Source organism: Miscanthus floridulus, chromosome 7 (genome assembly GCF_019320115.1).
Source record: "Miscanthus floridulus cultivar M001 chromosome 7, ASM1932011v1, whole genome shotgun sequence".
Classification (NCBI taxonomy): Eukaryota; Viridiplantae; Streptophyta; class Magnoliopsida; order Poales; family Poaceae; genus Miscanthus; species Miscanthus floridulus.
Genome location: NC_089586.1, coordinates 1,513,624 through 1,538,011, shown reverse-complemented (window position 1 = coordinate 1,538,011; position 24,388 = coordinate 1,513,624). Strand labels below are relative to the sequence as shown.

At 42.7% G+C, this 24,388-nt stretch overlaps 1 protein-coding gene and 1 long non-coding RNA gene across 2 annotated transcripts; one reads left to right on the top strand and one right to left on the bottom strand.

Moving 5' to 3' along the window:
- Positions 1-4,482: 4,482 nt before the first annotated feature.
- LOC136462328 (armadillo repeat-containing protein LFR-like) lies at positions 4,483-9,303 on the bottom strand. Its single transcript, XM_066461432.1, has 8 exons — positions 8,983-9,303; positions 7,439-7,608; positions 6,503-6,636; positions 6,154-6,404; positions 5,472-5,577; positions 5,243-5,381; positions 4,968-5,095; positions 4,483-4,868 (listed from the first exon to the last, which is right to left on the bottom strand). The coding sequence occupies exons 1-8, from the start codon at positions 9,164-9,166 to the stop codon at positions 4,607-4,609; spliced, it is 1,374 nt and encodes a 457-aa protein (XP_066317529.1). The 5' UTR covers positions 9,167-9,303; the 3' UTR covers positions 4,483-4,606.
- An 11,838-nt stretch (positions 9,304-21,141) lies between these two features.
- LOC136462327 (uncharacterized) lies at positions 21,142-24,039 on the top strand. The gene is made up of 7 exons (XR_010760697.1): positions 21,142-21,370; positions 21,470-21,564; positions 21,666-21,775; positions 22,062-22,177; positions 22,349-22,418; positions 22,786-22,879; positions 23,776-24,039. It is a non-coding gene; the product is annotated as an uncharacterized lncRNA (long non-coding RNA).
- Positions 24,040-24,388: the final 349 nt, after the last annotated feature.

The window sequence follows — 24,388 nt, the reverse complement described above, 5'->3', positions numbered from 1 at the left end:
AGAAGCTGATATAGGGGCAGGCCTCATTCGCCGAGGTGCGAGATAAAATGGCTAAGCACGGTGAGGCACCCCGTAACTCGCTGTACTCCCTTTAAATTCTAAATCAGGCCCATCCTCGTGATGCCCGAGATCTTCTCCGGGTGGCTTTGATGCCACGCTCGGAGACAATGAACCCAAGCAGCATAACCCTTGGGACCCTGAAAACACATTTCTCAGGGTTGATTTTGATGGCGTTTGCCTAGAGTTTCACGAAGGTTTGCTCTAGGTCTGCTACAAGTTGGTCAACCTATTTGGACTTGACCACGATGTCATCTACGTAAGCCTCAATGGTTCACCTGATGAGGTCCCCGAAACACTTGAGCATGCAACGCTGGTATGTAGCCCCTACGTTTTTAGACTAAACGGCATCGTGATATAGCAGAACAATCCGAATGGGGTGATGAAAGAAGTCACGAGCTGATCGGATTCTTTCATCGCAATTTGATGGTACCCAGAGTACACATCAAGGAAGTAGAGGGTTTTGCACCTTGAGGTCGAGTCGACTACTTGGTCTATACGTGGCAAAGGAAATAGATCCTTTGGACACACCTTGTTGAGACTTGTGTAGTCAACACACATTCTCCATTTTCCATTCTTTTTTCGTACAAGGACGGGATTGGCTAACCACTCAGGATGATACACTTCCTTGATGAATTTGACCACCTAAAGCTTCACGATCTCTTCACCGATGGCCCTACGCTTCTCCTTGTCGAAGCGACATAGGCGCTGCTTTATCGGCTGAGAGCCTGGCCTGATCTTCAAGGTGTGCTCGGTGACTTCCCTTGGAATGCCTAGCATTTCTAAGGGTTTCCATGCAAAGATATCTCTGTGGCGTGGAGGAAGTCGACGAGCGCGCTTTCCTATTTGGAGGAAAGCGTGGTGCCGATGCACACCACTTTGTCCTCAGAGTTGCTGGGGTCTATGAGGACCTCCTTGATGCCCTCCATGGGCTCAAAAGATCTAGTCGACTGCTTGGAGTCAGATGCTTCCTCGGTAGTCCCCTCCTTGATGACTGTGAGCTCCTCAGAGGCGATAATCGCCAAGGCGTGTTCGCAGCACTTAACCTCTCACTTGTAGGTGCGCTGGAAGGAGGTGCCGACGGTGATGACCCCATGCGGGCCTGGCATCTTGAGCTTCAGGTAAGTGTAGTTGGGGATGGCTATGAACTTCATGTAGCACGGTCATCCCAAGATGGTGTGGTAAGTTCTATGGAACCAGACCACCCCAAAGGTGAGGGTCTCCGTCCTATAGTTGGTCGATCCCCAAAGGTAACGGGCAGGTCAATCTTCCTGAGCGGTATGGCTTGCTTCCCCAGCACAACACCGTGGAAAGGCACCTTGGTCGGTCGAACACCCGATCGGTCGATGCCCATGGCATCAAGCATCTCGACGTACATGATGTTGAGGTCGCTTCCCCCATCCATCAGTTCTTGGTGAGCTGCTTCATACCGACGATCGGGTCAACCACAAGCGGGTATCTTCCCAGCTGTGGGACGCTCTTTGGGTGGTCGGATCGGTCAAAGGTGATGGTGGACTCCAACCACCGGAGGAAAGATGGCGCGGCTGACTCGTCCGTGTAGACCTCATGACGCGCGAGTTTTTGGCGACACTTGGAGTCATAAGCCGTCACCCCACCAAAGATCATGAGGTAGCCGTCCAGTGTCAAAAAGATGCCATCCTTCCCCTCAGCGTCATTGGAGCCATCGGACAAAAAACGCTTCATGAGGGCACAATCCTTGTACACATGCTTGACAGGGAAGGTGTGGTTTGGGCATGGCCCTTCGAGTAGCTTCTCGAAGTGGTCAGGTGCACCCTCGGCGGGCGCCCGACCGCCTTTCCACTCGGTAGGGGCCATGAGCGAGCCCCCATGCTGCTGCTTGTTCTTCATCTTGTTCTAGCGGTTGGAGACGCCCTCGTCGGCGTCCTCGTCCCGCTTCGCTTTGCCCTTAGGGCAGTCGAAAATCGCTCCGACTGCTGCCTCGCCTGAGGCATGGCTGGTCATGATGTTGAGGAGCTCCTTGGTGGTTTGAGGGCCCTTGTGTCCTAGCTTGTGGACCAGGGAGTCGTAGGTGGTCATAGACAGAAAAGCTCTTATGACATCGGCGTCGGCGACGTCGAGCAACTCGTTGCATTGCCTGGAGAAGCATCGGATGTAGTCATGGAGAGTTTCCATGGACTTATGTTGGTAATTCTTCAGATCCCAGGGGTTCCCATGGCACATATAGGTGCCCTAGAAATTTCACACAAAGATCTCCTTTAGGTTCACCTAGCTTTGAACTCGGTTGGGCGGAAGGTGCTCCAGCTATATTCGTGCTGAGTTAGCCAAGAACAAGGGGAGGTTGCAGTTTAATGAAGTAATCACTATTTGCACTGCCGGCTTGACAAGCAAGTCTGTAATCCTCGAGCAATAGGTCGGGGTTCGTTTCCCCTGAGTATTTTGGGATGTTGGTCGATGGTCGATACCGTGGCGGAAAAGCCACGTTGAGGATGTCCCGACTGAAAGCCTAGGCCCCAGAAGATCGGGGCTCAGGCTTCATCCTTGCTGCTGTCGTAGAATTCGCTACGATAAGGGTGCTAGCCGCGGCCGGCCTCCTCTCTCTTGTCCTCCCTGTCCGCACCTACGGGCATCCAAGGTGTTACATGCATCACGGTTGGGGCTGAGACGCTCATGCACCGGGACCATGGCAAGCCCCCCATCATCGCATGGCGCCTAGTGGATGGATACGTCCTGGCCATGTCATCCCGAAGATACGCGCTAGGCGCCATGCACTAGGAAGGTGTTCCGGGGCGCTCTTGGTGAGGTATTCTGGGGAGAGCGGTTCCCCTCTAGCAAGCTACGTCATGACATTGGCGAACGAGAAGGTGAGGTAGCGTAGGTCCTCCCAGGACGGTCGGGGTCCTAGGAAGGTGTCGAGCTGGTGCTCCAGCCTCCCGTAATCGAAGCTGAGGAGCTGGTCGCTCCCGGGGGCACGGGCCTCCGGGGCGTGCAGCCGCAGCTCCTCGAGGGCCTCGACGGTTGCGTCGAGGCCGGTGGAGCGAAGAAGTTGGACGGGGGCGGGAGCCCGTGCCAGCTCTCCCTCCGCGGTGACGAAGAAATCCAGGATCCCGAGGCACATGTGCGCGCCCGGGACCCAACTCACGCTGGCTAGCCATCCGTGGCATGTCGTGGACGACGAGACACGCAAAAGGCCCCTACCTGGAGCGCCAACTGTTGGTGTTTCGAACCGCCGACTAGTAAATTTGTATTTGCGCGTCTGGCCTGGATGGTGTGCTCGGAGGACACAAGGGTTTATACTGGTTCGGGTGGAATGTCCCTACGTCCAGTTTGAGGCTGCTCATGTTACCGTCACTTGTTTGTAGTAGGGGTTACAAACGTACGAGAGAGGGAGAAGGTCCTAAGTCTATGATGGAAGGATCAAATGGAGTTGAGTCTAGTTGAACTCAGTTTCTTTCAGCGTTGAGCCGTTGCCTTTCACGGGGCGTCCTGCTTCCTCTTTTATAGATGAAGGGGAAGACGCAGGTTACATGAGAGAAAGAGAGAGGGCATCTGGAGTCGCGGTGCCCTTCATCTCCTTCACGCGGGTACTGCCTGTCTTGTGGATGATGACGGGGATGGCTCCACGTCGCGACCCTATTCGCCACTGGCGCCACACGCGTCGTCAGCCAGTCGTGGCGCTCCATTCCGTCCTGACAGGCAGCATGGTCAACAGGTATCTCTGACGGAAGTCGTGCGGGAATTAGGTAGCACAGCGCCGCCACGCCCGATACTGTTGGCGACGTGAGTCCTCAGGTATGGCCCATTGTGGCCGCGGGTCACGTCAAGATGTGCCCACTCCTTTTCTGATGTCAGAAGTTTGACCATGGGTTCGTACTCTTAGACCCGTAGTGGTTGGAGACGGTACGGACCCCTGTCGGGCGAGGCGGAATCCCCCTTCAAGGTGTCTGGCGAGGCAAGGTCCGTGCCCGAGGGGTCAGGCGAGATGGAGCCCGCATCCTCGGGGTTGGGCGTGACGGAGTCCACACCCTCATGGTCCAGCAACACGGAGCCCATGCCCTCGGGGCCAGGCGAGGTGAAGACCGCACCCGAGTGGTCTGGCTAGACGGAGCCCACACCCTCGGGGTCGGGCGAGACGAAACCCACACCCTCGAGATCGAGCGACACGGAGCCCGTACCTTCGGGGTCGGGCAAGATGAAGCTTGTACCCTCGGAGTCGAGCAAGACCAAAATCCGCTCTTGACCATCCGGGTGAGTTAGCGTTCATGGCCATCAGCCTTTTTCTGTCAGGTATCTCTAATACTAAGACCCGGCACAGCTACATGCTATTTTCTACCAACCATTCCAGAGTCCAGACCACCACAAGCCCTGAAACAATCAGATAGAAGAGCCATGAAAGAAACTACCCAGATTCGGCCAGGTTGCCGAGCTGTAAGCCTGCAACTCGAATTCTCGAGACAGCAAAGAGCCGATTACATACAGTCAGCAACATAATACATGGTCAGCGAAAGTACCTACATTACATCTCATCTAGTCTAGATTCCAACAAAATATTACAGGCCATTGGGTTGCATCAGTTTATGTTTCCCCAGATGGCTTGCCCTGAGGTCACTTTGTTGCTTGGCCTTGCTGTCAGTTCATACAGGATCCGAGCAAATGTGTCCGAGCATTTCCCTTCTGATGTCAGGATCTCAGCAAAAGTGTTCTCGTGCACAAGGAGATGCATCCTGTTTTGAGGCTCAGAGACGAGGCTCTCCAGGATCATCGACGTCTTCCTGCACACCTCTGGCACAGGATGCGGCGTCTTCACAATCTTTAGGAGTCTATCGACAGCCCTGGTTCAATTGACATCAAAATGGTAAAATTTACAGATTGTTAATGCCCCTTCTCTGATGTTAGGATGCTTTGTCTAAGTGTAAGAAGCAGACATTTACCATCGCTCACTGGCAAGCTTGAGCCTGCAATCCATATTCACTTCGGCTACATTGTAGAGTGCACTAACAGCAGCAGCCTGTGCATCATATGCTGGTACACTCAATAGGTCAACTAGTCGTTTGTATATCTGCATCAAGCAAACCAATGTAAGTATGACACCTAAAGAGCTGGGAAACAGATAGCTTTATTCGAATCCATCTGCATACCATAACAGTACAACAGTAAATACTACTGCTAAATACAAAGAGTGATCCAAATTCCAAAAAACATTTACCTGTGGAATGACAGGAAGAAGAAATGGCTCGTTGTCTGGATTTATTATCAGACGGCCAATCAATTCAGCAGCGGCACAGTGCCATGGCTTTACGGAAGAAGAAAGCATACCCATTATGGCATGAACTGCACCTTTCTCACTATCTTGGCAAAGAGCAGGCAAATGAGTAAACCTCAAAATAGAAATGAATTGGTAAAGAATAAAATGCAGTTCTAGAGTCATATCTTACGTCATTTTAATGAACGATGGCTTTGATGAGCTGAAGATCCTCAGGTCCAACACAGGTGCTAAATTGACAAGGGTCTCCACCATGTTTGTTATGAGCTCGTCATCTTCTGTTCAATGACAAATACCAGTACAACATGAGTTCTATGTATTAAAGTCTGTCGGAAAAATAGCTGGAGACATGACATGTCACATAGCCCCAGGATAAATAGCTTACTCAAGTTACAGCAGATAGTCGAATAGGAGTATAAATATACCAAAAAACATATAACTTTCACATCATCCATATTTTGCAGAGTTAGACCAAACACAAAGTTAAAATAGGAACCATAAATAGCCAGTTTCTTTGCCAAGCTTGTGGAGAACTGAGCAATAGCTCGGTTGCAGAGGCCTCAAGTTGAGAGGCTGGCCACCCAGGTGTTCACAGTCACAGGTCATGTATGTACCTCCTTAAAGGGTCTGGCAGAAGACTGGCACCTTAAGACAAAGCCAAGGGGAAGTCACCTCGTGGGGATTTTTCAGAGTAATAAACAGCCTAGAGGGAGCATATGCAGGTAATAATTGGACAAAACATAAACTACAGCAAATTTGAAGAGCCAAACACATTCATGTAGCCTCATTTGACCATCACCAAGTTAATCTATAAATTAAAAAAAACAAAGACAGGACAGTATTTCAATATTTACCTCTATTCTGGTCTTCTAAGCAATGAAATATAGTCTCCAAGCAATGCCTATGTTGAACCATGATAATCTCATTTTCTGGCATAAAAGAGAAATTGCGGATTATATTGGAGGCTGCAATAGCGCACTGCTGCCTTTCTGCCCTCCCTTCATCATCATTGTTAAACAAGCCATCCTCATCAAACCAAAAGCTTGCAGCGCGCTTCTTCGTGACACTGGAGTCTTCCGTCTTTGATTGGTCATTATTAGAGGTACTGTAATTAACACATTTTATAGAACATAAGTATGGCAGCAAGGGCCATGGATACTGAGATAGGTTGTCAGGATCTTGGTAAGACTAGTAACAACATACGTGGCAGTGTCAGAGTAGACTTTTTCCATGTTCTCCTGGCCAAAGCCCGAGAGTGTTGTGTTGGCACCCAAAGTTCTTACTCTGGGTGGTTTCATATGGTCCTTAGGCATTGAAATATCTCTCCATTCATCAATCTGCACAAGATATCAAAGCATAAGACAGAATGCAAAAGAAAAATGATGGTAGCTTCTTTTTGAGGAAATACACTGGCACATTAGTATGTTACTTAGCTAGAATTTAATTTGGTATAAGAAACATATGAATAAGATGAGATGAGAAAGCGCTTGGGTGACCCAGTAATAACTGAAAGCCTCTTTTGACGTTATTAGGAAGAAGTTTATTGTTAGTTATCAACACGACAGACTCTTCCACAGTTAAATCTCTATCTGCCGCATTCCCTCTTTCTCTCCCTCTCTCATCTCCATGTAAATGATGTGATTGCCACATGACAAAAAAATAATGTTGTCGCAACCAAATCACCAAACAAACACCTACACTCGTCCTAGGGAATGGTTTGCACCTGTTTTATATGATTCTGGACAAAAAAGGGTGAACCCTTGTGGGATATGGGGAGAACTCTGGGCAGCCTTATCCTTGCTTTTTTTTGCAACATGTAGGATAAAATTTTAAAAAGTGAAGGTTTGGGAACCATAATTAGATGACCCTTTTTCCTTTGTATTATGGCTACAAACCTACAGTGGGCAATGGTGCATTGGTGCCATATCATAGTATGCATGAGGCCATTACCATTTTCTTCAATGTTTATGTCAAAGGGTGATGCTAACTTGATTAAATCTAGTTCAAATGCATCCTAATGCAAATACAACTAGCACTCATTAGCCAGACAGAACAAAGGTTACGATAAAAAAATTAAAAAGGAAATTGCATGATTTAGTAAAAGATACATCAAATTGGAAAGTAAAAAGGGAGACATACAACTTGAAGAAGAGCATCTAGGAGCCCAGAAACTTTAGCAAGAGGTGTTGTATCACGTCGTTGGTCGTCCTTCTCCTTAAATGAGAGTACTGTAAGGGCATTCAGCGCCCACAGTATCTCTGACTTCAACCCACTTTGCAATGCAAGGACAATTCTTTTGTTGTTCTGATCTGTCAAATAGCCAATGCTGGTAACCGTTATTAGAAGATGATTACTTGTGCAGTTCAAGCACATGATGAAGAACATGAGATATCATCTCTAACAAATGGGATAAAACAAGAGTAAAATCGGATAATATAGACTCTATGCATCTTAAATATAGAGAGCAGGATCACACAAAGACGGTGGTCATAATTGTAGCATGCCATGATTTATCATCTGTACAAAATAGCTGTTTCCAGATTGGGAAAATAATAACATGTACACACATTATAAATGTGTGTAGTAAAAGTGCTTGGCTGCTTGCACCTACATACACTTTCAAGCAAGGATATGTGCACAAGTATAAAAATATCTAAGTCCAATTTTTAGTCATACCGAAACTCAGCTCTCATTTGACAGAGCTCCAATTCACAGCACCACGCCAGATATGGAATTTGTCGACCAGATTAAAGTGGTTTAGATATTTATATTTACTCTAGAATAGAAACACAATGATACAATACAACCAAGTAGTCTCAGTGAGTCAGTGTATCCCTGTTCCAGTTTCATGTATTTTAGAGCAAGGAATACACAACTTCAAGAACTCCTGGAGCTGGAGCTGTGCCATAAAGGTTTGGCAGTCATGCAACAGAAATCATTACAGCTAACTTGGCTTGCAACACAACTCAAACTGGAAATGAAGCATATTACAAACTTCTAAGAATAAAAAAAGAAATCAGACTGAAAAAATGTCTAAACTGGATATTAAGGTCAGATTCAAAGTTGTTTGGAACTCTATAACCTAATCCAGGCCTGAATTATGTGTCTAAGCATTGGAGGTGGAGCAGTGGTCTGAAAGATAGCCTGTTAGTGTTCTACTGTATTGTTTTGATAAAGGGTCCAGTTGTGAGGTCAAACTTTTTCCATTATGTGCAAACTTTGGTACTCCGCATGACGGTTTCGAGAGTATGAGCTGGGATCTGAAGGGAGCAGAAAGTTAAGCTAAATTAGCTGCACTGTATATCCTATTTTGTATAACTGTGAACATGGCTATGATGTTGCTTCGGAGAAAACAACAGGCCACAACAAACTGGCCCCAGATCTCCCCCCCCCCCCCCCCCCCCCCCCCATAAAACGTGCACTCAGATGCGAAAATCTTGGAGCCCAATGCATTATGCCTCCAATGTCGATACCAAGCACATAAAAATTACACTGACCTTTCCAGCTCCAGCTGAAAGAGAGGATTATTCAAGGTCTAAAGCCCCTAATTTGCATCCGACAACTCTACCCTAAGGAACGGAGGCAAGACCAACAATTCAGAGGACCAGCACCCCAGTTCTCCATGCCCTAGAAACCCATATAGGCTTAGATGAACTGCAGAAGCAGACGGATGAGCGGATTACCTGACAGGGCTGATAGGACTTGGAGGGACGGTCCGACCAGCGCGGCGGACGCACCCGGGTCGACGACCGCCGCCGCAGCAGCAGCGGCCGCGGCTCCGCCGCCGGTGGTGCTCCCGAACGGGCGGCCGCGCTTCGCCGGCGTGCCTCCACCGGTCCCGCCAGACTTGCCTGTCTGCTTCTGCATAGCTAGGGTTTTGGAGCTCGGAGCTTGGAGGGCGGAGTGATGGAAAAAGTCGTGGTCGGAGCTCGGAATTGGGTGGGCACCGGCGCACCGCGACGGAGGCAGACAAAGGTGGCCGCAGGATCTTTACCCGGATGGTGGAGATTGAACGGACTGCTCGCCGTTGCTTTACAGATCTGGCTCAGGTCGGCCCGATGGCAGTCCCAACCTACCGTCTGTTCTTTTTTTTTATTTGAAAATTTTAGCTTCAATTACTTTATAGACATAATATAAAAAAAAAGGGATCAGGACCCCGTTCCGAAGGTTGCAACGTATGTTTAACATTATAACTCGGCATGTGGGCTAAAGCCTCACACGAGAGAAAAGACAAGTGCTGGGATAGTTGATAGAGGCGCATCTTTGGCAAGAGAATCAGCCACCTTGTTGGAGTCTCTTCTGATTTTGCAAACCTATAGTCTTCTTTCTTGAGTGATTTTCATCAGTTCAGAGATGAGTAGCCGCAAGGACCAATGCCCAGGGTGCGTGTGTGGAGATCCCACACGTATAAAATCAGCAAGAGTTTGATTATCAGTAAATAGCCTCGCCTCCTGAATATTAGTTGTAGGGTTTACCATCATACAGTGTTTTACTTTCACGAGAGATGTAGCTACAGTAGTATTACGTTAAAGTGCAGTCAAAGGAATCGCTAGTTTCTATACTTGCTAAGGCCATATTTGATATAACTTATAAGCTGCTTATAGTTAAAATAAGTTGAGATTAAAACTAAACGATATATATTTTTAACGTTTTTTTTGTCACGTTTCTCTCCACAACAACTTTTTTTTACTAAAACGCTGAAGCTGGGTGGAAGGTCCTAATAGCTAGAGAGAGTGAATAGCCTATAAAAATTTCTACAACAACACTAAACAAAGTGGTTAGATAAAAATAAGGCGAAACAATTCTTGCGCTAGCCTACTAAAAATACAAGCCAACTACTATAATTCTAGTTACTATAGTCTCTAAACACACAATGCTAGGTCACTACCACTAAGTTAGTGAGCTCTCAAAGACTAACTAAAGAGCCTCACTAACCACTAGACCCGACACAAGCTAGCTTTTAAAACTAATTACACTAAAGAGCTTAGCAACACTAGAAGAGTAAATGTAAGGGTAAGGTAGTGAAGTTATACCGACGTGGCAAGCGATGATCAATCAATCACAAGATAACTGTTAACGGTCACTAACATCAATTATAAACCGTCAACATAACATATATTTATACTTAATTCCATCACAAACATAGGTATAGGGGTTTAAACTAATAAATTCCACGAGTTTTGGTGAATCTGTGTTTTCAACATGTTTAAACAGAAAACTGCTAAGGAGGACTTATTCGTCAAAGTAAATCACATGTATTCGCAACGAAACCGACACGGGAAGACTCTAGAACACTCCGCAAGGCAACCCACCAAAGCAGACACTGAGGGGCTGACATGTGGGGCCGATTGGCCCCACCTGTAGGCCGACCGACCCATGGGACCCACCTGTCAGTCTCCGTTTCGAATGTCAGTTCTCCACCGCCATTGAGATCCAATCTACGCCGTCCTTTAAGTCGGTTTGATCCAGGGGCTCACATTGGACGCTCCGCCCTATATATACCAGCCCCTGCCACCCTCTCTAGAGCCATACTAAAACCCTAATTCATATTCTCCTCGTCAGGATTAGAGCCAGCTAACAAGAGAAGATCAGTCCTCTATAGGATTTAGTCTTATAATTAAAAATAGTGAGATAGAGAGTGAGGGATGAGTTTGGAGGAGATGTCGGTCTATCGGTGCTCTCTCTATGACTTGTACCTTGGTGGAATTAAGTTCTACTTGAGCTTGTTTCTGAGATTTCTCTGGTAATCAACTTCTGATTTAAGTAAGTATTTTGTTTATATTGTTCATCAGGATCACGACTCTCTTTTGAGTGCTTTATTCTTTTCCTAGGGGAGTAGAGTATTAATCATGAGTGTAAGCATGGTGCTTAGACTTAGGTTAATCGTGGATGCACCATGCATTCCGAATCGGTGGTAGATCGTGGTTGTGACATCAATACTATATAGCCTCGTACTATATAGCATCGTTGATCCTTGGTAGTCCACCTCCTGTCTGTAGGTCAAGTAGGACCCGGTTACGAAGGAAAGCATCCTCTACTATTGTCTTTCCCTAGTAATATCCCCAGTTGAACAGTAGAAGGCATAGCTTACCTAAGTTAGAATTAGGAAACCTCAGTTATCCTCTCTACGCTCCTATTTATCCTTAGCCTTGTTGCTACTCCTAATTAAGTTAAACCTTAACCTAGTCGGTACCCTGATTAAGTTAGACTGTAGTTAATCTCACACGTTTTTATGTGGATACGATACTTGAAATACTTCCAGGTGAAAGTTACAGCGGTATCCGTGCGCTTGTAGATTTATCTATGTGCATTAAATATACCAACAAGTTTTCTAGCGTCGTTGCCAGAGAAACTGTTGCTGAATTAACTTCGAGCCTAACTTGATATTTTATCTTTTATTCTTTATTCTTTATTTTTTTACTATGGATTCTACTCCTATCTATCAATATGCTAAACCCACGAGTGGAAGCCTAAAGCCACTGAAATCTTCAGAGCCTATCCTAGCACCTAGCTATAAGCTGCGCCCGTGCTTTATAAAACTAATTTAGGATCAATCCTTCTCGGGAGAAGTCAACGAAAACCCATACTCACACCTATAAGAGTTTGAATAGACCTGTGCATGCTTACGTATCGCTAGCATGTCTGACAAGACCTTAAGATGGAAGTTGTTTCTGTTCTCTTTAACGGGAAGAGCTAAACAATGGTATAGTCAAACCATAGGAAGTATGCAAGGAGATTGGGAAACGTTATGTTCTAAATTTTGTTTACTTTTCTTTTCCATCTCTAAAGTAGTCAGCCTTCGAAAAGAGGTTCTAAATTTTAGACAACTAGAAAAAGAATCTCTTTGGCACATCATGGGATCGTATTAATGACCTCATTACCACTGGCCCCGACCTTGCTATTTCAGACCCGATGCTCCTTCAACATTTTTATATGGGTCTTAGCAATGATTCTATGCAAACCATTGATCAAGACTCTAGAGGAGCTTTCCTTCATTTGTCTGTTAGTGAAGCAAGATCTATGCTTGATAGAATTAGTGGAAAGACTCCCTGCACTAGCATTCATAATGAACTCCCCAAGTAAGAGAAGGAATCATCTCCTGAACAAGAAGAGAAAGTTTTGATAGCTGTTGACGGTAGTTATCATTCATTATAAACTTCAATATAACTTGAAATAATGTATGAAAATGATCACCAACATAGAATTAGGGGTTTAAATTGATAATTTTCATGAGTTTTGGTGAATCTGTGTTTTCAGCAGGGTTATTTCAGAAAACTGTCAAGGGAGATCAAAACATCAAATTAAATCACGCTTATCCGAGGCAAAAACTACTTCAGAAGGTTGCAGAGGACTCCAGAAGCCATGTCACTGAAGCAGAGGGCAGGAGGCTGCCAGGTGGGGCCACCCGGCCCCAACCACAGTCCGCCTGGCCCCCTAGGCCCACCTAGCAGTCCCTCCTTCATACGTTAGTTCTTCACAGCCTTAAGGATTGCATCTACGCCGTTCTTTCAAGTCAGTTTGATCTGAGTGCTCATGATTGACGCTCCAGCCTATATAACCAGCCCCTACCCCCCTCCAGAGCACGCTGCCATAAGTCAAGATTAGTCCAGAAATTAGGGTTTCTAGAGAGAAGTGAATAGAGTTCCAATTCTTCAAAGTTCTAGTATAGGCTAGCTAGCAAGGTTCAAGTAGAGTTTGGACTATTGCTCAGGATTTCGGATTCACCATCTGGAGGCCGGTATATCCATTGTATCCCTCTTATTTTATGACTTTGTGCTACTTTAATATTATTTTACTATTTATTATGTTCCTAGTTTGCTCTAGATATATGCTTGATATAGTTTTGATTGATGATGAATTTATGCATATGTTCGCAAAGCTCTTAACTTAGTACTTGAGTGAGTTAAGTGGTCAACACTATGTAAGCATGGTGCTTAGATATTGTTTGCCTGCAGATGCATTCTGTACTCTGGGTCATGTGGTAGATCGCGGATGTGACACTCTCATTAAGTCCTTTGTAGTCCACTCTTCGTTTGTAGAGCAAGTAAAACACGATTGCAAAGGGAGACAAGCTCTGTTCTTGATCTTACTTAGTAATGTTCCTTATGCATAGATCCAAAGTTAGTTATACTATATATGAGAGTGTATATACTTGAGTGTACAAAAGACTTAGTAAATAAGGAATGACTTGTGAATCTTTTGCTCTTAACGAATGTCTTGCTTAGTCGTACTATATTTTATGAGTCTCTGTTTCTATCTCTAGAATATCATTATTACTTTACACTTATTATTTATTTATCATTTGACTTACCCCTGCCATAGTATGAGAGTGGTTTTATCATAAGTATATATACATTTGTCAATATCTCTATGCCAACACAACTCCATAGCTCCTCCCTGTGGATAAAATATAAATAACGATACCTGGTATACTTTCGGGTGAAATGCTACAATGGTATATTATCTATGCTCTTGCGAATACTTATATATATATATATAATTTTCCTCTAAGTTTTCAAGTGTCATTTATAATTACCAACAACACATTTCTGGCATCATGCTAGAGATGACAACTTAGTAAAGAGTGATGCTAAGAAATGTCAACAAGCATTTCTGGCGCCGTTGCCGGGGAGGGGCACATGGCTATAGAGAATTGATCAAATAAATACTTATTGATAAAATCATAACCTCTTCTTTAGCAGGCTTACCCTTGTTTGTTTTTGTTCATATCTTATACAGGGTATTGCAAACTTGGTTGTGATTCACCAACAACTTCCAATCATAATCAAATCAACCTAATTAAGAGGAAGCTCCACACCAGTTTCTGAGCTATGGCTGATAAAACCCTGCATGAGTTCTCTGCTCCAAGCACTGAGAACATTCGCACTGGACCAACACTCAGAACTACCAACCTTGAGTTTGAGCTGAAGCCAAGCCTCATCAACATGGTGCAAGCTACCCCATTTAGCAGAAGGGCACAGGAAGATGCTAGTGCTCACCTTCAGAATTTTCTAGAGATTAGCAGCGTAGTTGTCATCAAGGAAGTTGCTCAAGATATCATACTACTTTGCCTGTTTCCATTCTCACTAGTGGGAAGAGTGAAGCATTGGTTCTACATCAACAAAGATCACATCAACACTTGGGCAAGGTGTTCAAAGGCCTTCCTAAAAAAGTTCTTCCCTATAGGCAAGACCAATGCCATAAGAGGGAAGATTTCTAATTTGCAACAGCAGAAATGGGAACGTTTCCAACAATACATTTCATATTGTCCTCATTATGGGATGGAAGATTCGTTGCTCATGCAAGGCTTTTACCATGGATTAACTTAGAAAGATCGTTAGGCTATTCAAGATGCCTTTAATTCCCAGAATGTATATGGAGAATATTTGGGGGTAGAATTCCCTGAATATCAGGAGAATGCAAATATCATCATCAATAATTTTGCTCCACAACAACAGAGACAAGGATGAAATCAACAACAATGGTTAAATTACCAAGGTAAGTAGCCAGATAATTACTATAATTCTTCTAATCCTAATCAGTCATCCTTGAGAAACTTGATCTTAGAACAAGTTAGGATTAATGAAAATATTTCTAAGAAGCTTGCTTTTAATGATAAGGTCCTAGAAAATATAAAAACTAAAATAGATATTTTTTCTTCCGCTATAAAAGATCAACTTAGTTATAATAAAAAGATAGAATCACAATTAGCCCAGTTGGTTGCTGCTCTGCCTTTTGCCACTAACCTTGAGAAGGTAAATGCTATAACCACAAGAGGTGGCAAGTCTACTCGTGATCCACCATATCCGACAAGGATAGGTAAGACACCAGTGGTAGTACAGGAATAGGAGAAGACAACCAATGAAGTTGAAGAAGTTGGGCCATAAGAGCAAGAGTTATAATAAAATTTTCATGACACGACCTTCCTACCGTTTCCACGCAGAAATCAAAAAGCCAAAATGGATGAGCAGTTTGGTAAGTTCATAGAGGTAATTCAAAAATTATATATTAGTATTCCATACCTACCTACGCAAAGTATCTCAGAGACATCCTCAACAACAAAAGACCACTGCCTTCCACTGAGGTAATTAAGTTAATGAAGGAGTGTAATGCGGCCATCCTAAACACTTCACCTATCAAGAAGAAGGATCCAGGATGCCCCACTATCGATTGTTCGATCGGGAGTCAGAACTTTGAGAATGCGTTATGCGATCTTGGAGCAAGTGTCAGTGTCATGCCCAAAAAGATCTTTGACAAGCTCAACTATTCAACACTCACACCAACATCAATGTGCTTGCAACTAGCTGACCAATCGGTCTGCTACCCTATAGGAATCACTGAAAATATTTTGGTAAAAATACGAAACTTTTTCGTTCCCATAGATTTTGTATTACTTGACATGTAGGAAGACATGAAGACACCCCCACATTCCTGGGAGACCCTTCCTAAGCACTACAAATGCTCACATTGATGTCGGAGCTGGAGAAATTAAATTCGATATCAATGGGGAGGAAGAGCGATTCGCCTTTAAGCCAAGACCGGAACAATGCTCTAATTTGGAGTGGCATGAAAAGCAAATGCAACCATTAAGGTCTCCATCTTTGGGACCAACTATTGCAACCGAAGAATAAACCCAAACGGAGAAGTCCAGTTCGGTGGACTTAAAATTCTGAACCCGCGCCGAGAGGTAACTCGGTAGTTATCCATATTTACTTTTTCATACTCCATTAATCATTTTATCTTAGCATATTTACTTTTCAACACCTGTATCATGAAACAAAAATTCTCATCATGGCATTATAAAACTTAAGCCCCATGTAAATAATTTTTATGGAGTAAAAACTCATAAGAAATATTTACCATGGAGACATAAAAATTTAAAAATACCATCATTCATCTTGTTATATTTCATAGTATCATAAAATATTTTTTGCATTGCATTTTTATACATATATATGGTAGAAATACGAGAGACACATGGGACCCACTCAACCACTACCCATTACCTCCATCTCCACTCAACCTCCATTATTCACCTCCATTCCCACTCAACTCCATTCTATCATATCTCCACAGAAAGAAGCACTGATGGAGCTGATATTTTGCTTAAGGGTGAAGTAAAGATCCACCAGGAAAATGGAGAGGCCATTCACTACAAGGTTCTACCTCTAATGCCACGCCACATGATTACAACACCACTAATTTGGTTGCCATAGATGGGTCGTATTGCAACCTTTTTAAAAAATGGTTGCAATATGTGCCTATAATGCAACGGACTAAATTTGTTGCAATATGTGTGGTTTGTCGTTGCAATAGGCTTGTGCTACTGCAACCATTTAAGAATTATGTTGCAATTAGTTGGCATTATTGCAATGGCATTTTTGAGTTGCAATAGTATTGGTTTTCGTTGCAATTACTTGGTGTTATTGCAACTATATTGGATTTGGTTGCTTTTGCTTGTAACTATTGCCACGGTTATTATGGGTTACAATAATGTTCTATGGTGTTGCAATTGTTAGGGTGGTTATTGCAACAAGATTTCCGAATGGATGCAATAGCATGTTCCTATTGCCACGGTTTTCTAGGGTTGTAATAAGTTTTTGTGGCGTTGCAATTGTTAAGTACTTATTACAACTATAATCCTAAATGGTCGCAATATCATGCTAATATTACCATGGTGTTTTTGTGTTGCTATAGGCTACCGCTGATGCAATGGCCTAAAAGTATTGCAATATACAAAATTGGTTGCAATATACAAAATGCTCCATGCGTTAGACTATCCCTGATGCAATGGCCTAAAAGTGTTGCAATATACCAAAAATGGTTGCAATAGACAAAATGCTCCACGCATTTCTGAATAATATACCCAAAAAGTGGGGGTGAGGAGGATTCAAACCCGCGACCCGCCACTAAAGATGAGCATGTCTTACCACCACATCATAGTTATGTATGTGATTTTTTCTGACATGTTTCCTTATACATGTTTGGTCCAATCATTTGAAATTCAAAACCGAAAAAATATGGGCTAGGCTGCATGCTTGCGCCTGGTCCGAGCAGGTCTGCTGGCGCCAACTGCAAGCTGGAACCCATCTGCCAAGGGAATTGACATGAAAAGGGCGAAAAAAAGATATTGGCCAAGGGAATTGAACCCAAGACCTCGGACTAAAGCCAAGCGCACCATACCACCACACCACTTCATTGTTTGTGAGTTGTTTCGGCATACATTGTTCTTAACATGTCAGTGAGAGAATAGAGAAATTAAATTAGAAAAAAATATTCCTTAGTTGAGACTCAAACCTACGACCTCGACAAGGAACCAAGGAAGTCTAACCACCAGGCTACAGCAAGTGTTTGTGCCAAGTTGGGGGAATTTTCTTCCAAGTACTACTTCCGTCCAGTTAGATGAACTGATTTGGAATGAAGAACACATGAATAGTTGGTATTTCAATTCTTAATAGTCGGTATTTCTGAAACTTTTTTAACAAGCAATAGCCTACGTATATGTTGTTGTGTAGGAGTTTCAAAAAAATTGGAACTCATTTGATATTTTCTATCTTTTAAATAAATTTCTGCGAAAGTAATTCCAAATTGAACTGTGCGTACCTCCAATAGGAGTCAAATTTTTTTACAAAGAATATATTTATAGTCATACATTTCACTCTATCCCATATCCCAGAGTTGTTAGAGAAAAACATTTGTTTGTTAGGGATAATTCATCCTTCTATTCCTAAACTAAGATAACATAATTGTAATAATTCTAAATTTTGTCAGAAAATTCTATAATTTTGCATGGTAATATGTTTTTGTTATCTAATCATCATATAAAAAACTCAAATGATTTTAACAAGGTGGCAATAGACATTGTTCATAAATTGATACATCTCTCACATAGTTATAAGTGATTAATATGAAAGATGTACCCAATTATGAACAATGTATATTACTATTTTGTTGGATGGAGAAATTACCAATACAAGAGTTGTAGATCACGTTGGGTTGTACAACTTTGTTGTTGATGACTTTTTCATTTGAAATCATTAACTGTCCCAAAAATATGTTTGAAGCTCTCATATTTTAAAATTCAAATTTTGAATTATTCAAACAAAGTCGGATAAAGAAATGACCAAAATAAAAGTTGTAGATCTTTATGATTTCTACAACTTTGTTGTTGATAACATTTTCATTTGAAATCATTTAATATCCCAAAATTCTATTTGAATTCTTATATTTTAAAATTCAAATTTTGAATGGTTGAAACAAAGTCGGATGGAGAAAGGACCAAAACCGAAATTGTAGATCTCAGTGGGTTCTACAACTTTTATTTTGATGACTTTTCCATTAGAAATTATCTACTATTTCAAAATTGTAGAAGTTCATAAAAATTCTAGAAGGAAAAAAAAAAGAAAAAGAACGAACACGTGATGACATGCGTGTCAAACGGTTCTGTCTTCGTCGCTGACCATGGGGCCCATCATACCGACGTGGACGCATAGGACTGGCCGGACCACGTCACCAGCCCCACGGCCTGCGCCGCTCACCGCACCATTTCGTTCACACCTGCACGGGAGCAAATACTGGCTGCGCGGGAATCCAGCCAGTGGAACCCGCTCTGATGCAACAGCCTAAAAGTGTTGCAATGTACCAAAAATGGTTGCAATAGATAAAATGCTCTATGCAGTAGACTACCCCTGATGCAACGGCCTAAAAGTGTTGCAATATACCAAAAATAATTGCAATAGACAAAAAAATATATTCTATTAACAAAAAATGCTCCACAGAGGATTTGATCCCAGGAACTAAAGTACAAGTAAACCCTCATCTACCATTGGGGTACTGAGGTGTGTTCGACATTAAGCAACCTTTATATTACCATCTGGCCGCTGTCACCGCGCCCGACGCGCCTCGACGCCACCGTGTCGCGCCAACAACTCGCCGCCAACGCCCGACCACGCCGTCCACGCGCATCGTCGCTCGAGCTCGCTACTGCGTGCATTTTTTGAATCTTATTGGAGGTACACATAGTTCAACTTGGAATTACTTTCGATAAGCGTGTAGAAATTCATTTAAATGATAGAAAATACTAAATCTGTTAAACTTTTTTTAAAACTCCTACATGACAACTTAAATGTTGTCTATTACATGTAAAAATGTAATTAGGGGTATATAAAATAATTATTTTGCAAGTTACTTCACAAGGGTGTATTAATTAGTTAGTTAAAAATAGAAAAATAACTTTTTTGCACAACAAGTGGCAATGTAAATCCACAAATATCAACAGCATGGTAAAGGTAAGGTTGTGTCCAATTTTGAGGTGCGTACGAGTTCGAACATATTACGAGGTATTCAAATCTTAAAGTTTGACTTGAGTTGTATGAAACAATGTGAGAGGTCTATCCATTTTGTGAACAACGTACACTCTAATTTTTTTAAAATCTTATGAAACTTTTATGTCAAGCTTATACGTCAATAAATTGATTGTATGGCAATTTTCAGATTTTTCGGAGAAGTTTTAGATATTATTACCATTATTTTATAATAAGGTTGCAACTAGAAGTTTGAATTATCCCTAGCAAAAATTTAAACATATCATCAATTTTCAATATATGAGCTATAATAGAACATAGATACTTAAAATATATTTTTTAAATATTATTTGAGATACATGTAGTTCAAATTGTAATTACTTTCAATAAACCTACAAAAAATCATTTAAACTTATATGAGTTAGAAATTTATTGAAACTTCTACAAGGCAACTTATATGTAGTCTATTGTATATAAAAAATATATTGGTGTATAATAGATAATTAATTTTGTGTGTTACTTCACAATGGTGCAATAAAATGAAAAAAGAAAAAGAAAAACATTAAGCAGAGAAAGAATGAACCAAGCCCATTTTAACCCAAATGGCCCAACTATTTCTAGTCGTCTATCATCGATCCAGTGGTTCTGATCGCACCCTCATGGTATAAATCGCGTTCATTTATGATACTTGCATTGTAGTTTTCTAAATGAGCACATATATGTCACTTATTCCGAATTAGTGTCACCTAGATAGCCATTGTCAACATCAAGCTCAAAACATAGCATGTAACATGCACTATCAATATTGAAATATAAAGCGATTCCATCCAAATGAAAATTTCTCCTATCATAGGTCTGGCAAAAGAAAATTCAAAATTAAGAGTACATGAGAAAGTTAAACCATGTATACAAACCATGATATTTAATTACATTTCATACAATGTGGAAAGTTCATGGATACAATATTTCATTAAATTCAAATTCTCAACAAAATTAAAATTTTGCTCCTCATAAGATTTTTTTTAATTTAAATGTATTTCTGTTTAAACAATAAATATGTTGATTGATTTTGTTAAATGGGCTGAAATATCCTGTCCTGAGATGTTTCTTCTAAGGCCCAGCTCCTCATAACCATTCATCTACAAAACGACGATCAAGATCTCAACTAGCATAAAATAGATTTATAGAACCGTTCTAAGGCCCAGCTCCTCCACTTTCCAACCCTACCTATCCGTCCCCTGGCCGCACCCCTCGCGGCGCCACCAGTGCCCCCCGCCCCCCGTGCTCCCTCGCCCGCGGGCGGCGCTCGCGCACGCCGTCGGCCGCCCATCGTCGCAGCGCCGCCAGCCCCCCCGCCAGCCACCCTCGCCCTCATCTCCTCTTTCGCTTTCCGAATCAAATTAACCCTCGCCCGCTGCCTCACCACCCCACACCGCCCCCCTACCCCCGCTCCCGGCGGGCGTCCTCCGGCTCCGGCGCGGCAAGGAGACCGTCTCCACCCCCGCTCCCGGCCTCCCCCGGTAGACGTCCTCCGTCTCCGGCGCGAAGACCGCCTCGACACGCCCGCTCCCGGCCCTCCACCCGCCGGTGGCGCTTGTGCCCTCCGCCGAGCCCTAAAACCGTGGTCAGGCCGCCGATCTGATAGGCTACCTGGCCACCGGCGCGACGCCGCCTCCACACCCGCTCCCGGCCTCCCCCGGCGGGCGTCAGGTCATCGCCGTCGACGCCAGCCTCAGCATCTACCAGTTCCTCGTCAGTCCTAGCACTGGTTCGCCCTCTCTGTCTGTTCGGCCCGTTCGCTTTAGTGCGGCCGTTTCATCTTGTTCCTTGAATTGCTTGTGTGATGAACCTCCTATTACAAAAGCAGTTATTTAGCTTTGTTTGCCAACATGAGGATCTGAAGGGTGGTGATGATCTGAAAGGTCAATCTTTGGGCTGTAGGGAAAGCTTGGTGCTCTCGTGGTAATTCCTATAGGGTATCCTGCTGCTATACGTGTAATGTCATTGTTGCTTTTTTGGGCAGTCAGCTATCTACTTCAGGTGATTTTTGTTGCACATTGCAGAGCCTAACAGGCTTTACAAGTCCAGCTGAGTCAGTAAAGGTTTGGTGTTACGCTAAGTGCTGGTGTAGCAACTGGAGCAATACAACTATGGAATATTGACGAAGCGAAAGGTATTAACCAGCCTTAACAGTCAACAGTGCAGTGAAAACATGAAACTACAGCTGTGTCGTGCAATAATCTCGGTTTCTATTGACGATTTGCGCAATGTGCAGTTGTTCGAACTTTCACTGGGCACATATCAATTTGTGCATATCTTGATTTCCATCCTTTTGGAAAATTCTTTGTCTATGGGTCTTTAGCCACAAACATGAAAATAAGGGATACTCGAAATAAGATATGCATACACACATGTTTCCTGATCACTCAAATTTTGTTTAAAATATCTACCTATGCTAGGTCTGGGATTTCGCGGCTGGAAAACTCATGCATGTCTTTCGTCCTCATGAAGGTCCAGTCAACTGCTTAGATGTGCACGCCCACGAGTTTTTTATTGGCTACACGTTACAATACAGGTCCTATATACCCACACAGTAGTAAATTTTCCATGGGATGTCAATTTTTCCCTAAGATAAGATTTCTATTATTTTCATGGCGGACTTATTACTCCCTCATGCTTCTTATTTGTATATCAGCTGGACATGTAAATAACATGTTCAATTTTGTCCTTTTCAAAACCTTTGCAGGTTCGGTTGATAAGACTGTTAATTTTGGGAACTTGACACTTTTCAGTTCATTGGTTCTTCTAGACCTGAGGTACGATAACTGTTTACAACGACTCACGAGAACAATTGTTCAGGTCCTGAGTTGAATCTATTCTATGTTCATAAAAACTGAATCAATATAGCTCTTGCACCCAAAGTTATATAGTGATCCGGAAAAGGCTATTCTTCGAAAAGGCTATAATTTTAAGCAGTTGTATTTAGGTAATAGGTAATTTCATCATACCCTGCCGCTGTTTATCACGCTTGCAGCTTTATGCTCAGTCTTGGTTAATGACATGCTCTTTTTTAGACATGTTTCCTTCTGCACTGTAAATCTTAGTTTGTGTAGATGGTTTCCATTTTGAAAGAGGTTGATAGTATAAATTTTGAAACTACATTGCAACCTTTCCTTGCTGTAGGTTCCCTTTTTCAGAAAGAGGTTGATAGTGGATGGTTTTCCATAAAGGTGTGTGGTGGATTGGTGTACCTGATCATATTGCCAGTGGGGATATTGTAAGTCTAAGGCCCCTTAAGATTCAATCGGAATGGTCAGTCTAACATAATGAGATTGTGCTGCAAATTTTCTCCACGCCTTACACCAATGCTAACATAAGCATAGTCCTTTTATTGCACCTTTCCATTTACATATACCTGATGGTCATGTATTTTTTTAAAACCCATCATTACTCCTTTTCATTCACATACCTATTGGCCATATAGTTTTTCTAGACTCATCATTGAATCAAATTAATCTTTCTTGTTTTCAACGGTCTACCTGATGCCTTTTGATTTATTAAGTTCACGCTCATAACCTGATGGCTTTTGATTTATTAAGTTTATGTTGATGTCATAATTCTGAATGATAAAATGTTAATTAGGCTGTGCGCATGCAAATGAAACTGTGTGCCCTTCTGATAATAATTAAGAAGTCAGAAACGACAATTCCGGTGGTCTAATTAGTTTTAGCTAATACTCATATTTGTATCTCAGAGTACAGGTCCTTTGTGCTCATTGGACAGCAAGCATTGCATAATACAACATGTTCTGAGCCTAGCAAGGTTTGCATGTTATGCCACAGGATGTAACTATGGGTTTTATCTGATCTTCAGAGCATCAATATTTTGAAAGCTCATGGTAAAAGTGCCAAGGATAGTTACCTGCCATGTTATAAGGTTACTTGTACAAGATGCACTTGAGTAGTGTGGTATATCGTTTTCTAGGTAGCAGCGTAACATGTACAAGATGCTTAAAATTTTGTTCACAATATTGCTCATACAATGTAGAGATCATTGTATTTCTTTTATCCTCAAAGTCAATGTTTGTAGTTTGAGAACCTAAAAGTGTTTAATGTTGTCATGTGATAGTCCTTAGTATGGGGCCTAATTTTCCCTCCATCTATTGATTTGCAGGAAAACCAAGATAGCAGCCCGCCACAAACACAACTCGTAGCTACCATAGCGGAAGGTACAAGTATGGGTCGGAGCAAGATAGAGTTTGAGTGGAGCGCACAAGTGATGGGATGGTCAATGCCAAGCCAACCTTTGCTACAGTGCTAGACATAGTTCATTACATTTTGATGTGTTCAAACTAGCTACTATGAGTCGGATACCTTATGTGTTTCAGTTGTACGAACAAAGCATATTTTGGATTAATGGATGTCTAAATGTTTCTTTCATCATATATTGTTCAGCATGCAATTATTGTTTGAAGCAAATAAGGCGTTGCAATATGGATTATCGACATAATAATTTGGTGTTGCAATATGTGATATAGCAACAAATATTTATCGTGGCAATAAACGGTTGCACCTATAGCAACCACAATGTTTAGTGTGGCAATAGAGAGGTAACCTCTAGCAACCAAACATTTATTGTGGCAATAGACGGGCGCATCTATAGCAACCACAATGTTTAGTGTGGCAATAGAGAGGCTACCTCTAGCAACCAAATATTTATCGTGGTAATAGAGGGTTCCACCTATAGCAACCACCGAGATAGCGTGGCAATAGAGGGTCCATCTATT